Source organism: Camelina sativa, chromosome 11 (genome assembly GCF_030686135.1).
Source record: "Camelina sativa cultivar CO46 ecotype springtype chromosome 11, ASM3068613v1".
NCBI lineage: Eukaryota > Viridiplantae > Streptophyta > Magnoliopsida > Brassicales > Brassicaceae > Camelina > Camelina sativa.
Genome location: NC_141890.1, coordinates 32,134,750 through 32,147,766, shown reverse-complemented (window position 1 = coordinate 32,147,766; position 13,017 = coordinate 32,134,750). Strand labels below are relative to the sequence as shown.

The 13,017-nt window shown below is 38.5% G+C and overlaps 1 protein-coding gene across 8 annotated transcripts; it reads right to left on the bottom strand.

The window, feature by feature from the left end:
• Nucleotides 1–2,877: 2,877 nt before the first annotated feature.
• Nucleotides 2,878–12,741, bottom strand: LOC104724645 (villin-2-like). 8 transcript variants are annotated; one of them, XR_015572144.1, is made up of 19 exons: nt 12,585–12,725; nt 11,899–11,991; nt 11,645–11,793; nt 11,529–11,561; nt 11,297–11,347; nt 9,608–9,713; nt 9,099–9,507; nt 8,804–9,008; nt 8,534–8,701; nt 7,844–8,394; nt 7,652–7,752; nt 7,471–7,559; nt 6,995–7,063; nt 6,852–6,920; nt 6,633–6,751; nt 6,330–6,416; nt 6,125–6,204; nt 4,684–5,772; nt 2,878–4,566 (listed from the first exon to the last, which is right to left on the bottom strand). XR_015572144.1 is itself a non-coding variant. In XM_087474771.1 (12 exons), exons 10-12 carry the CDS (start codon nt 8,106–8,108, stop codon nt 7,467–7,469), a joined length of 459 nt encoding a protein of 152 aa, XP_087330897.1. In that variant the 5' UTR covers nt 8,109–8,123; nt 8,262–8,394; nt 8,534–8,701; nt 8,804–9,008; nt 9,099–9,507; nt 9,608–11,374; nt 11,469–11,561; nt 11,645–11,793; nt 11,899–11,991; nt 12,585–12,741; the 3' UTR covers nt 7,296–7,466. The 8 variants fall into 8 exon arrangements, 6 of the variants coding, with proteins under 6 accessions (XP_087330896.1, XP_087330897.1, XP_087330901.1 ...); XR_015572145.1 differs by lacking the exons at nt 2,878–4,566; nt 11,297–11,347; nt 11,529–11,561; ... (1 more) ...; nt 11,899–11,991; nt 12,585–12,725 and having other exon boundaries at nt 4,749–4,794; nt 5,700–5,772; nt 7,460–7,559; ... (1 more) ...; nt 8,262–8,701; nt 9,608–10,966; XM_087474771.1 differs by lacking the exons at nt 2,878–4,566; nt 4,684–5,772; nt 6,125–6,204; ... (2 more) ...; nt 6,852–6,920; nt 6,995–7,063 and having other exon boundaries at nt 7,296–7,559; nt 7,844–8,123; nt 8,262–8,394; ... (1 more) ...; nt 11,469–11,561; nt 12,585–12,741.
• Between the last annotated feature and the right edge of the window lie 276 nt (nt 12,742–13,017).

Genomic DNA, 13,017 nt, shown 5'->3' with positions numbered 1-13,017 from the left:
GGCTTGCAAGTTCTTGCCAACCTCAAGCACCCACAGGATAAGCGGAACACGAAAGCCACACCAAAAGGTACGACGAGTCTGTCTCGCTTACCACTTTACTCTGGTAAAGCACAAAGCCGAGCTGCATATCGAACATTTGCTCGCATCCCTCGTGATTACCTTCCTCATGCTTTGCATTCTCATTCTCGGTGCCGACCTGTACTCTCAAGTTTGGTGCCTACCTCCACCTTTGCATCTACCTCAAGCTTGGCGCCTACCTCCTGCTTTGCGTCTACCTCAAGCTTGGCGCCTACCTCCAGCTTGGCGTCTACCTCAAGCTTGGCGTCTACCTCAAGCTTGGCGCCTACCTCCAGCTTGGCGCCTACCTCAAGCTTGGTGCCTACCTCCAGCATGACGCCTACCTTAAGGTTGGCGCCTACCTCAAGCATGGTGCCTAACTCAAGCTTGCGCCTACCTCAAGCTTGGCGCCTACCTCAAGCTTGGCGCCTACCTCCACTTTCAAGCTTAGCGCCTACCTCCGCTCTCAAGCTTGGTGGAGACCTCTACTCTCCCTCTCAGGGCCGACCTCTACTCTCATTCTAGGTGTCGACCTCACAACCTTCTCCCGCACTTTCATAAGTGCCGACCTCGAGAAGTGTAGACATGTTGCCTTGCAAAGAGCGACCTCACCTTGCTGAGCTGTATCCCGAAGCATCAAGTCGACCATGTCTTGCCAATCAGCAGTTCTCCTTTCCTTGCCGCCCTCGCTGGAAGTAAGCAAACCGACCCTCGCTGGAAGTAAGCAAGCCGACCTTAATATCTTGATGAGGTTGGACCAAAGTAGTCCGCCCTCATGAGAACCAAGCTCTTTGGCACCTCAACCGCTCTCACAAAGCCTCACTCCATCCTCTCGATTCCTGGATCTAACATGGTGCCAACCTCACTCCATCTTCACTTAATTGGTACGCCGACCAGCTTCTCTTTCTACCATTTTCACGAGAACCGACCTCACAGACGCCGATCTTGCAAGCCTCTTAGGGGTGAGACCTCGCAATCAACGACGACCTCATCCATGGAACCTCTGATTTGTGGAAACCTTGGAACTATCAAGAGGAAGCTCAACCAATCTCTTAATTTTATCACGCCGATCTAACAATGACAGACCTTAAGCGACCCACCGTTAGCGCCGATCTCCTCTTGCCGACATCCTCCCTTGCCCGCAAGGCTGATCTCGAAGTCACTTTAACCCGCGCAAGCACCAACCGCCCTAACGGGCTCCCTCACAAGGACGAAAGTCTACTCTCATCGATCCATGCTCGATGACCTCCTCGTGATGAGCCGCTCTCAATGTCGAACCAAGATGACCGATCTTGCATCATGTTAGCCCAGATCTACGCCAACCAACCATGTCGCAAGGAAGAGACGAGCTGACTATGCCGATCTCAACCTCTCTCACCAAGCCGACCTCGTCGACTTTCTCCTTTCCTAGGCTAGTAACACGCACCTGCCGACCGTCGACCTTACAATCTCTCCTTACCTCTCGATCCCGTTCGAAGGCGCTGATCATCCAACTTCGCGGATATCACTCACCACACTGATCTCGATCTCACCGGCTGGTCGCCAAGCTCTGCCTGAACCATCGAGTGTGTCGACCTCACTTATGTCGCCCTCTCTGCCGACATCTTTCGATGTCTTGCAATTACCAACCTCAGCTTCGCCGCCCTCATGAGGGTGAGAATCCACTCTCATCGATCCTTGCTCGCCGACCTCGACCTTGCTTTCGCTGATCTCCCTCTCCAAGTTTTTTTATGTCGCTCGATAATGCCGATCAACCATCTCGCGAGGAGGAGAGTCAACCCCGCTGACCTCTCTTCCCGTATCTCTTAATCCCATTCGGTGATGCCGACCGAATTTGTTCAAACATGAACCACCATGATGACTACCGACCAGTTCGCCGTCGACAAGCTCATCACCAACCCACGACAAGAACATCCGGACGAGCTCCACGCTCCACGAAGACGTGCTTAAGACACATAACATTCAGACATGCTCTGCGCTCCGCAACAACATGTTTAACGCATACAACATCTGAACGATCTTCAAGCTCAGCAGAATCAATCGTTTTAAACATCACCATACAAAGGTAGATCGTCCCGAGGTAGTCCAGAACGCCCAACGCCGAGCAGGTATATGTGAAGACTCGAAGTACGCCCGCCGATCATAGAAATACCTTGCTCGCCGGACTAAGGAGGAACTATTGTTGGATATGGACTTTTCCCCATATACCAACTCGGCCCAACAAAGACTCACTAGAGATAACACGAAATGAGCCAACTTTGGAGGACAAACTCGGGATTTTGCGCAAAAAGTCTAGAGTGCCCTAACTCCACACTCATCTATAAATAGCTCAAAACATTTATTGGAAACCTCATTCTAACTCCCAGACCTTACCCAGAGAGCAATACTTTGCATCGAAAACGGAGTCTATTGCCTTTTATGTAACTCGTTTCCATTTTTAAGCTAATCATTTTTTTGGAGCAAGCTGACAAACTTTCTTACGCTTTATAATTAACGACCTCATTTCGTTAATAAAAGATTTGCTCCCTTCTTTCTCTGCAAAATCTTATTTATTAGTATTGTACAAACAGCTATAATCTAGCGCAAATTCCCATATCCACCACTCTATAAAACTACGCTCTCTTTTCTTTCGCTTATTTTTTTATTTTTTTATTTTGGTCAAATCACTTATCTTTTTATCACCCCTGTTTTTGTAACTTAAAAAACTTAGAGATGCTTTATCATGCTTACGTATTATGGGAATGTGTTTTATTCTGCGAATATCTTTTTTCTGATAAATGTGTCGGATGTCTTTGTCTCCTTTCGTATAATAACAACAGCTGGTCAAATATTTGGTCATTTTTATATTTCTGCCAGATAAAAAACACAAGGAGACTAAGAATATGTATTAAATGAACAACAACTAACTTCAAAATTTAGTTGGGGGTTTTATCATGACTTGAAAAAAAAATACTTAACACTTGCTTTTCTCAACCTCTCCCAGCTCCCAGCTCCCATATGGATATTAGGAACCTTTTCCCAACCATTCTCGTGTAGCTTATATCTTAAGAAGTCAATTATTATGCAACTACCATGAACCATGGAATAATATGTAGTACAATGTTCCCATCTTTGTTCCCATTTCTCCCCTGGATGTACTAGATATCAAACATCTCTAGTGTCCTTCAGGTTCTCTCTTGTTGATGACTACTGTTATTTAGATTTAAACGTACAGATAGTTACCAATGCAATGTTTGGTCATATACATGAGACTATTACTAGCTTAGAGAAGACTGCATCTGAAGCAGGTGTGGCTAAGAGGATGAAGGAAGAGAGACTGAGCTTCCGTAACTAGGAGGAGAGCGCTGGCTGACGTTATTAGGATGTCAGACAGAGCAAACGTGGAAACAGAGCCTGGTCCTATAAATGTCAAAGAAGGAAGTCTCGTTGGGAAATATGAATCACTGGTGCAAATCCCACTGATAACCAAAGGCAAAGAGAAGGGAGATAAATCTTTTACAGGAACCGGAGGTGTGACTGATCGACGTAGATAACAATGCAATGTTTGATCATATACATTAGATCATTGCTAGCTTAGAGAATACCAGATCAAAAGCAGGTGCGGCAAGAGGATGAAGAAAGTGAGAGTGAGCTTCAGTGATCAACTAGGTGGAGAGGTGGCTGAGATTGTTAGGATGTCAGATGGAGCAGACGTGGAAACAGATTCCGGTCCTATAAATGTCAAAGAAGGAAGTCTCGTTGGGATATATGAATCACTGGTGCAAGTCACACTGATACCCAAAGGCCAAGGGAAGGAAGGTAAACATTTTACAGGAAGCAGAGGTGTGACTGATTAGCTCCTTTAGTTATCTAAGTATTGTGTAGTGCGTTTTCATTTTAAACTGAAACCTTACTGGACTTCGATTTTGGAGCTGAAACATTAGATGTTGTTTGCTTTGATTTCAAAGCGATATGGATCAGAGATGAGTGTAGATGATTGGCTGAGTTTGATGCTTTAAAACATGACTACAAGGTTGATTGGCACTTGAAACACTTGCAGAAGAATTTAAGTCCGACTTCAGAAGAGCTGAAATCGAGGTCTGTAGATGTTAGGAATAAAAGACTGGCTTGTATCAGAAGGATAGTATTTCTCAGAGGGAGGGTATGAGAGATAGAGAGTCGTAACTACACCACGAGTATGTCGGGACATTTCAGGATTAATGGGAAGGAACATGGCTAGGCCTGGAGAAATTTGGTCAGAGATGTTGATGAGACGAGCAGAGGAAGCAACATTGGTTACTCGGGATTAGAGAGGAGCAGCAGAGATTAGGCCTTACTGCAGAGAGTGATTGAATTGGTAATGAGAAGATGGAGGAATCAGAAGAAGAGAAATCAGAAGTAGATGAAGAAGTGAAGAAAAGACAAGAATTTGTCAGATTCATGGCCTTGAATTTCCCGGTGTTGGACATCACGGCTTCCACGAAAAGCATCGAGTTTAACTATTTTAACAGCTGCTGTTCCAGCTTCATCCTAAAAGTATCAAACCATAAGTTATATATATTATCATACATATATATTATTGAAAAAGCTGTCAAGTAGAGGAGTATATGCAGAAGACAGAAAAGGGCAATGAAAAGAATTCCAAACCTGCAAGGCAATGTAAGTATCTCCCATATAGAACTTTCCATGGTTTCGGTTAAGTGAATATGTTCTTTTCTTCGTGTATGTGTTATAGCTTAATTGAGATTTTCTATAATCCTAAAACAATAATTCCATTTTTAGAAAAACAAATGTGTAAGACAAACCTTACAAAGAGAAAGAAACCAAACCTGTCTTTTCTTTTTGGGCAAACCAGACCTGTCTTTTCTAATGTTGAAAATTTCCACAAAATGCTTGCATTATGATCAATCATAATGCAAGCAACAACACTATATCAATCAAAAACCAAGCAACCACAACTAATTCTAGTACTACAACAATTAAAACACAACTAACAAGATACACTATGGTTAATCAAAATGGAAGCAACAACACGATGGATGATATTATTGAAAGCGGAGGAAATAAAACATGTACTTAAGCTGAGATCACACACCACTGCCACATAAGATATCATGATTTGAGAAACATATCAGATTTATGATCAATCAAAACGCGAGAACAACACTACAATAATTAAAACATATCATAGTACTACAATAATTAAAACGCAAGTAACAACACAATGATACACTATGATTAATCAAAACGCGAGAACAACACTGTGATATTTATTGAAAGCGGAGGAAAGGAAAAAGCATGTACTCACAGACCACTGCCACAGAAGATGCCATGATTTGAGAAACATATCAGATTTATGATCGCGATCATGGCATGTATATCAGATTAATGATCAATCAAAACGCAAGCTACCACAACTAGTTCTAGTACTACAACAATTAAAACGCAAACAACACTTTGATACACTATGATTAATTATAACGCAAGCACCAACACTATAATATTATTGAAAGCAGAGGAAAAAAAAACATGCACTTAAGATAAGATCAGAGACCACTGCCACAGAAGATGTCATGTCATGATTTGAGAAACATATCAGATTTATGATCACGAGTCATAGCATGTATAAAAGTTACAAAAATTAATAGAATACCAATACATACCTGCTTGCAAAGAGGCTGAATGTCCCATACATCCAGCATCTTCCCAAATGCATGATAATTCCCCCCATGTTTCCTGCAGATAAAGTAGCAGATCCACAAAGAAATTGTCATACAAATTTTTAAATATCGATTCTGCAAATGTTATCAAAGACAACGGTGCAGCGTTAACTACCCTACTTGTTCTTTATCTTAACTCTTACAATATATTATAAACACTAATGAATATAAACTACAACGAATTTATTATCAAGTCAGAAAGAAGCCTATATGATGTTGAAAAATTATGAGATGTATCATTCATCACTACCACTGTAGTATATGAACTTCATGAACTATCTACGAATTTACATGTCAAAACATTACAATATACAAAGAACAATCATTTGGTCTCTGACTCAAAACATATGATACAAATACATACTTACTCGTTCAGTTAATCCTGTTGTGCACTAGAAGTCACCAAAATGCCATCAAAGAATCACATAGTCTCCCACAAATCCTCTCACTACAACAATATAGATAGACACAACCAATAACACTATAACATTAGAAACTGATTGGAAAGATAGTTACAAAAAGTCAAACCTGAGACAGATCATTGCACACACTCTAGTTCTCTAGTTCACTAACCTTCAAGAACTCAGCAACTTTAGCAGCCAGTGTCAGCTGTTCATGCACACTTTGATTTCCATGCCATAGGAACATGGAGGTACCAGACTGCAGAAGGAAGCATTCATAAGAATTTAAAAATGTTGCCACCTGATGGAGGTATTGCAACACAATTACAAGTCAATATAACAAATCAAAGAATATTATGTTAGCCTAAGTCACCTCTATACAAAGCTGAATAATAACACTACACACCCTTATTCAAACAACAATATTTCAAAAAATAAGAAACTAAAATTTAAGGTACCAATTCAAATTGCATACCATTATTATTGTGAACCAGTTCTAGATACTTGAATAAGTGCAATTGATTCTGGCGTGTAAGTTTCGTCTGTCGACCCTGTCTCTCCCACACTGTTTCTGTACCCAGAGCTCAAACCACCCTAAAATTAATGTCCATGTAAACCATATGAATCATTGTATTTTCTCTGGCGACTAAAGTCAACTTCACCCTCATCTTGTAAACAACATACATACAAATACCTTTAGGACCACCGTAGGTTGAAAAAGGGCAACAAATTGGGGAGGCTCTTTACCTTCGTATATACGGCCCTGCAAGAAGACCCAATTATTCAATTTTTTTAGTACTATTCATAATTGCTTTCAGTATAAAGAAAACATTGTACCTGCACATGTCTTCCTTTTAACGAGTTTAAAATTGTAGTCGCTAGTCGAATCGTCGTATCTTGGTCCTCCTGGATAAGGGAGAAATCAGAACTTTAAATGGTTAAACTCAAGTGAAGTTTAATATCTGAGATCCAGAACATTAATACATTATTTTCATAAAGCTACAAAACAACAAACTATACTAACATCAGGAACCAATAATATTTAAAGCTAAAAACAGCAGCGCTCTAACAAATATGAATCAGGTAATTACAATATAATTTGGAAACATTTACTGGCTACTGTTAACATTCATATGGAAGATACAATCACAACCAATTTCGAGCTTAGTCATAAATGTAGTACAAGGAAAGACCAGGATAAAACCAAGATAACCAATATATAAAAGTTATAAATAGAAAAAGAAACTGAAATGGAGGATTATACGATAGGTGTAAACTAAGGAATCATTTTCTATAAATTACATTAAAATTACTTGAATGCTTTTCTTTCCCAACCAACAACACAAGAAACGGTCGTCTTTTCCGTCTTTTCTATCACCAACATCTTCTTTAGGTAATAGACCTAATACATAGACATAATAAATATCAAAATGGATATACCCAAACCTAACGGTGAAGAGTAAAGGGATAAACAAGTCAAATAGACTAACAGACCTTCAGCTTTCCACCACCTTCAAGCAGAGGTGGAAAATCCTCAATCACTGGTGCACTTTTCGCAATGCCCTTGAGCCCAACACCTTGTTGCTTTAGTAAAGCTAGAGAATAGTGCAGCGCCAATAGTAAATCAAGGCTAAAAAGACTGTTAATGTTATTTTTAGTGATTTAAATTTCACAGTGGTATCTTACCGGAAAGTTTTCCTCGTCCTTCCTCGTTACCAGGAGTGGCCGAGCTTGATGGCCAAGAGTCAAAGTTAGACTTGAAAGAATGGGACTCATAATCTTGAATAACATGGGTAACACGTGTTGCCTTTGGCCTATTGTCACTAGCAAGGAAATCCTGAAGATGAAAGGTAAAAAGTGAGAAGCAATGATCACTAGCAACTTTCCTCTCATCCATAGTCCAAGAGGTAGCATTTTGTGTTTTCCAGCATAGATTTGGATAGATCACCATCTATATAGGTTCCACCTTACCATCAGTGATGTTAAAAAAAAAAATTAGTACTGCAGAAGATATAAGTAGAAGAATGGTGTGTATTACTGTATTATATGAAAATAATTAATGAGAAATTAACAAACCGGATTCTAATTAAAGGGAAGAGAGTACCAATAGAGTTTAGGGGGAGATGACTCTGGAGAAATGTCATCATCATTGGCAACTTTCCTTCCAATTGGTGCAAAACCACCAAAGAGGACCCAAAATGCACCAGAATCTGATCCTGTATCTAATTTTCTATCATCTTATACCAGCAAAGTATGAATATAGATTAGTTTCCACCATCTCTGTAAACTATGCCACACACAAAATCTATTCTTTAAGCATTCAAACACTGTTTCTTGACTAGAGGGAAACTGAGGAAGAGCCTGCAATTTGCTTACCAACAATCGCAAGTTCCTTCGTGATACTTGTCTTTCAAATACTGAACGACTTCCAAAGCTTTGGCTCTCTCCTGAATGTTCGAATTTGCACCATTGAACTGATAATCTTTTCCTTGGTTCCAAGATAAATACTTCATCATGATTCAGCAATGGGCGGGCAAAAGGAACCTACGCAAAAAAATGGAAGAGAAGATAAGTTAATGCACATTGGTTATCATTCTTCTAATGCGAAGAGAGAACAATAGTTGAAACATGCTTCAAACGGATTACAGGTATATCACCGGGTCTCAAACACCTCTTCTTCATGTATTTTAAATTTAGACGCAACACCACACTCTAACAGAATAATACATGATTTGAAGTCAGACAAGAATTTGTCAGATTCATGGCCGTGAATTTCCCTGTGTTGGACAGCACGACCTCCAAGAACAGCATCGAGTTCAACTGTTTTAGCAGCTGCAGTTCCAGCTTCATCCTAAAAATATCAAACCATAAGTTAGTATATAACACTGTTTCTCTATCAAAAACAGCCGTTACCAAATGAAAGAGTCTTGGTGCTAGGTACCTGACTTGTACATTTACCAATCCACAAATGGATATCAAACAATAAGCATCATCCCCTTTATTTTGTCTTGTCTGCACAAATGGAAGATAAACATAGCACAATGTGAATGATGATAATAAAAGGAACGCACACTTCCCATACATATGCTACTCTGTCTTGTAAGAGATATTAACATTATATATAATCGAAGAAGCTGTCAGGTAGAATCTCATGAAAAAAAAAATCAAATTGCTCCTTAGATGTCTAATACTAATGCAAAAAGTAGTTATTTTGCTGAAAGGATACAGTTTCTGGCCAGCTCCTTAAAATGCAGGATCCAACATTTTTGTTGAACCAGACGGTATTCTGTAGAACAGTCAAATCCTTTTTTGTGTCAGCAAAACTTTGTAGACTAGAGACGCCAATGAACCTGTTGGATAAAAAAAAATACAGAACTAAGTTAAAAGAAAAAACTGAGATTGTCATCTGAACTGAGCTGGTTTATTAAGCGTTGGAGTTGAGATACGTACCTCTTTATTAAGACGTCAGATTTTCTCTCTTTCTCTCGTTAGTGCTTTGCTCGAGCCGCAACCCATCAAGCGTTGCACAATAATGTGCCTTCGCTAACAAGAAGAGCTTCAAGATAGGCGTAGAGCATTTCCCAATCGGACAACATTAGCCAAGTCTTACTTGAAATATTTTATCCTCATCAAAATGCAGATCATTGAGAGTTTTTTAACTCAAGAAATTTAAAAGCAGATCATTGGGAGTTTTTAAACTCAAAAGTTTTCATAGCAGAGCATTGAATATAATCTCCATCAATAAGCAGATCATTGAGATTTTTTAAACTCAAAAGTTTTCATAGCAGAGCATTGAATATAATCTCCAACAATAAGCAAGAGCATTGAATATAATCTCCATCATTAAGCAGATCATTGAATGTATAATCTCCATCAATAAGCAGATCATTGAATGTATAATCTCCATCAATAAGCAGATTATTGAGAGTTTTTAAACTCAAAAGTTTTCATAGCAGAGCATTGAATATAATCTCCAACAATAAGCAAGAGCATTGAATATAATCTCCATCAATAAGCAGATCATTGAATGTATAATTTCCATCAATAAGCAGATCATTGAATGTATAATCTCCATCAATAAGCAGATCACTGAATGTATAATCTCCATCAATAAGCAGATCATTGAGAGCTTTTAAACTCAAGAGTTTTAAAAGCAGAACATTGAATAGATCTCCATCAATAAGCAGATCATTGAGAGCTTTTACAGCAGAATATTGAATCCTTACTATCATGCTGCCCAGCCAGCAATGAATAAAAGATAATCTCAGAGATCATGTGACAAGTCTTACTGTGTTAAACACATGCTTAGGGACATATATCTCTGTTTCATTCACATTCTTAGGCAACATTATATGACAAGTCTTACTGTGTACACATGCTTGTCTTACTTGGGAACAATTATATGACAAGTCTTACTGTGATAAACACTTGCTTGTCTTACTTCAGGAAAATTATATGACAAGTCTTACTGTGATAAACACATGCTTGTCTTACTTCCGGACAATTATATGACAAGTCTTACTGTTATATTACAAGTCTTACTGTGTTAAACATATGCTTGCCTTACTTCGGGACAATTATATGACAAGTCTTACAGTGATAAACACATGCTTGCCTTACTTGGGGACAATTTTCCCAAATTAGAAACCGGACAGAACACAATCATATAATGTGTCATCCCTTTCTTTTGGGTTTGTGGAAAACAGAAAACTTTAGTCTTGAAAATCGATGAAATATTGAACAGAGCACAATTCATGAGTCTGTCCGTTCGGATGAAAAGTAATTTTGATAAAAAAAAGGGTTTCTTCTAATCCATTAAAAAACGGAAACAAATCTTTAAAACGTGATCTTTGATCAGAAACCAACACATGAACAAAAATCTTTCAAAAATTAAGTAAGAAATCACGGATCTAAAAAGAGGCTCTTGATAAAAAAAACTCTAATTTGTAACAAAAACAAAGAAAGGTACAATCTTTCAATAACCTGAAACGTCAAAAAAAGTGCTTTGCGAAATTTGAAACCTTGTAGAAACTACGAACTTAATATGGTCACCTAACTCAGAATCATACTTGTTTGTCCCTATAGACTCTTCAGCAAGATCAGAGATCTAAAGATTGATTAAAGGTAAAAGGGTCTAACCTTGAGTGGAAGCGGTATTATATGCTGGAATGTATAAACAAACTGCTCAACCTGCATAGCAAACGAAACAGGCTGGCCCTGCCAACAACAAAATTTCCCCCACGGGATGAAAAGATAGTATCCATTTAAAAAACAAAAGAAGTCAAAAGACTTTGAAAAATTGGAGTATTACCAGTTAGTTCGGATCCACTAGACAAGATGAGTCCAGAACCAACTGGTGCATAATTAACACCTTGAAACATGTCTTCAAGTTCGTCCAAGATAGCTAGGAACGAAACGATCAGCTGTTCACAAGATTTGCAGTATTCAATATATATTTCTTTCTTTAACAGGCAATAGAGTAGATACCAGAATTTGAACTCAGGCAGACGGCGGATAAATGGCTTGGAACTCATCAGAGACCTCGAGCTCAGGGTCAACAAGAGGCGACAAACAAGAATCGGATAAGCAGATTGAGGAGGTAGATGCCAAGACAATAGAAGATGATGTAGAAGGCCCTGAATAGAATAGAGAAAACCCCTCAAACACAGTAGATGAGAAAGAGAACAAGTGTTCTGTAAGTTGAATGAGGTGTAGTATTGTTCAGATAATATTGGTACAACCCTCGATGCTTCATGTGCCTTCTTTTGCACAGGTGATGATGCCATCGAACCACTGTCACCACCAACGCTTACGTCCATTGTGATTCTTGAAACCTAGAAATTGAGTAAAATACACAATAACGTCACTCACATTACATCCTCTCAGACAATCAATGACATGTTCTCGACCACATATATAATTTTAGCCTCTGCAAATAACCTACCCAAATTAATGCAAATAAATTTAACACAGACACATTATAAGCAAAAGCAAAGAAGAGTCCCCAAGAACATGATGAAACCATAACGATAAAAAAAAAAAAAAAAAAAAAAAAAAAAAAAAAAGAAAGAGGGCTTTTGGAATTGCGAAATTTGAAGACTTGTAGAAACTATGCCTGAAACGAAAGATTTACAAACATAAGAAAAAAAAAACATAATCACGAAAATCAAAACCCTAAAGACAGGAACACAAAATCGCAGAATCAACATTCAAATTCAAATTCAAATTTATGATAGGTTTCTGAATCGATTGAAAAAATAAAGAAAGAAATAAAGAATAAGAGAAGTCAAAATCCAAGTTGCTGTAGAGAGATTTCGAAATTCTAAGATTCACACAATCAGACAATCGAAAGAAGGCTGGATCTGTATGTATATGCCATAAAACAAACCCAAATAATTTCAGAAGAGCAAAGATAGAGAAACAAAACCTTGAAGACGATGAAGAATTGAAGAAGGTGCTCGAAGAATCTTCTCCTCCGCTCCGAAGAGAGAAAACAAAAAAAAAGGAGGAGAAAGAATTGAGATTTTGATGACCGTTGTGAAGAAATAACAAAGAGACGGTCTGTGGTGATCTCTCTCTCTCTCTCTCGCAGTCTCGCTTATCTTTTTATTTTATGTATTGGGCTTAAATGAATTTATAGCCCAGCCCATATCTTCATTCTAGGCTTTTTTTTCCTTTATAATTAATTACTCTTCTAGCTAGGTATAATATGTGTTGTTGTACAAAGTTTCTACGTATATCTTGCCAAGTTTTATTTTTATTGACTTCCAAATCTTTATCATGTATTTGATCAGATTGTTTTATAGTTTTGGAATTGAATTTTTAATATTAAAAAAACATTACTGACAATAAATTACAAA

Excerpts from the sequence above, each read along its gene's own strand:
- LOC104724645 (XM_087474770.1), bottom strand. The coding sequence starts at position 8,108 with ATGGTGATCTATCCAAATCTATGCTGGAAAACACAAAATGCTACCTCT. Across the intron at positions 7,753-7,843 it reads AGGACGAGGAAAACTTTCCG|CTTTACTAAAGCAACAAGGT; the intron begins GTAAGATACCAC and ends ACTATTCTCTAG. Across the intron at positions 7,064-7,470 it reads TGGGAAAGAAAAGCATTCAA|GAGGACCAAGATACGACGAT; the intron begins GTAATTTTAATG and ends TCCCTTATCCAG.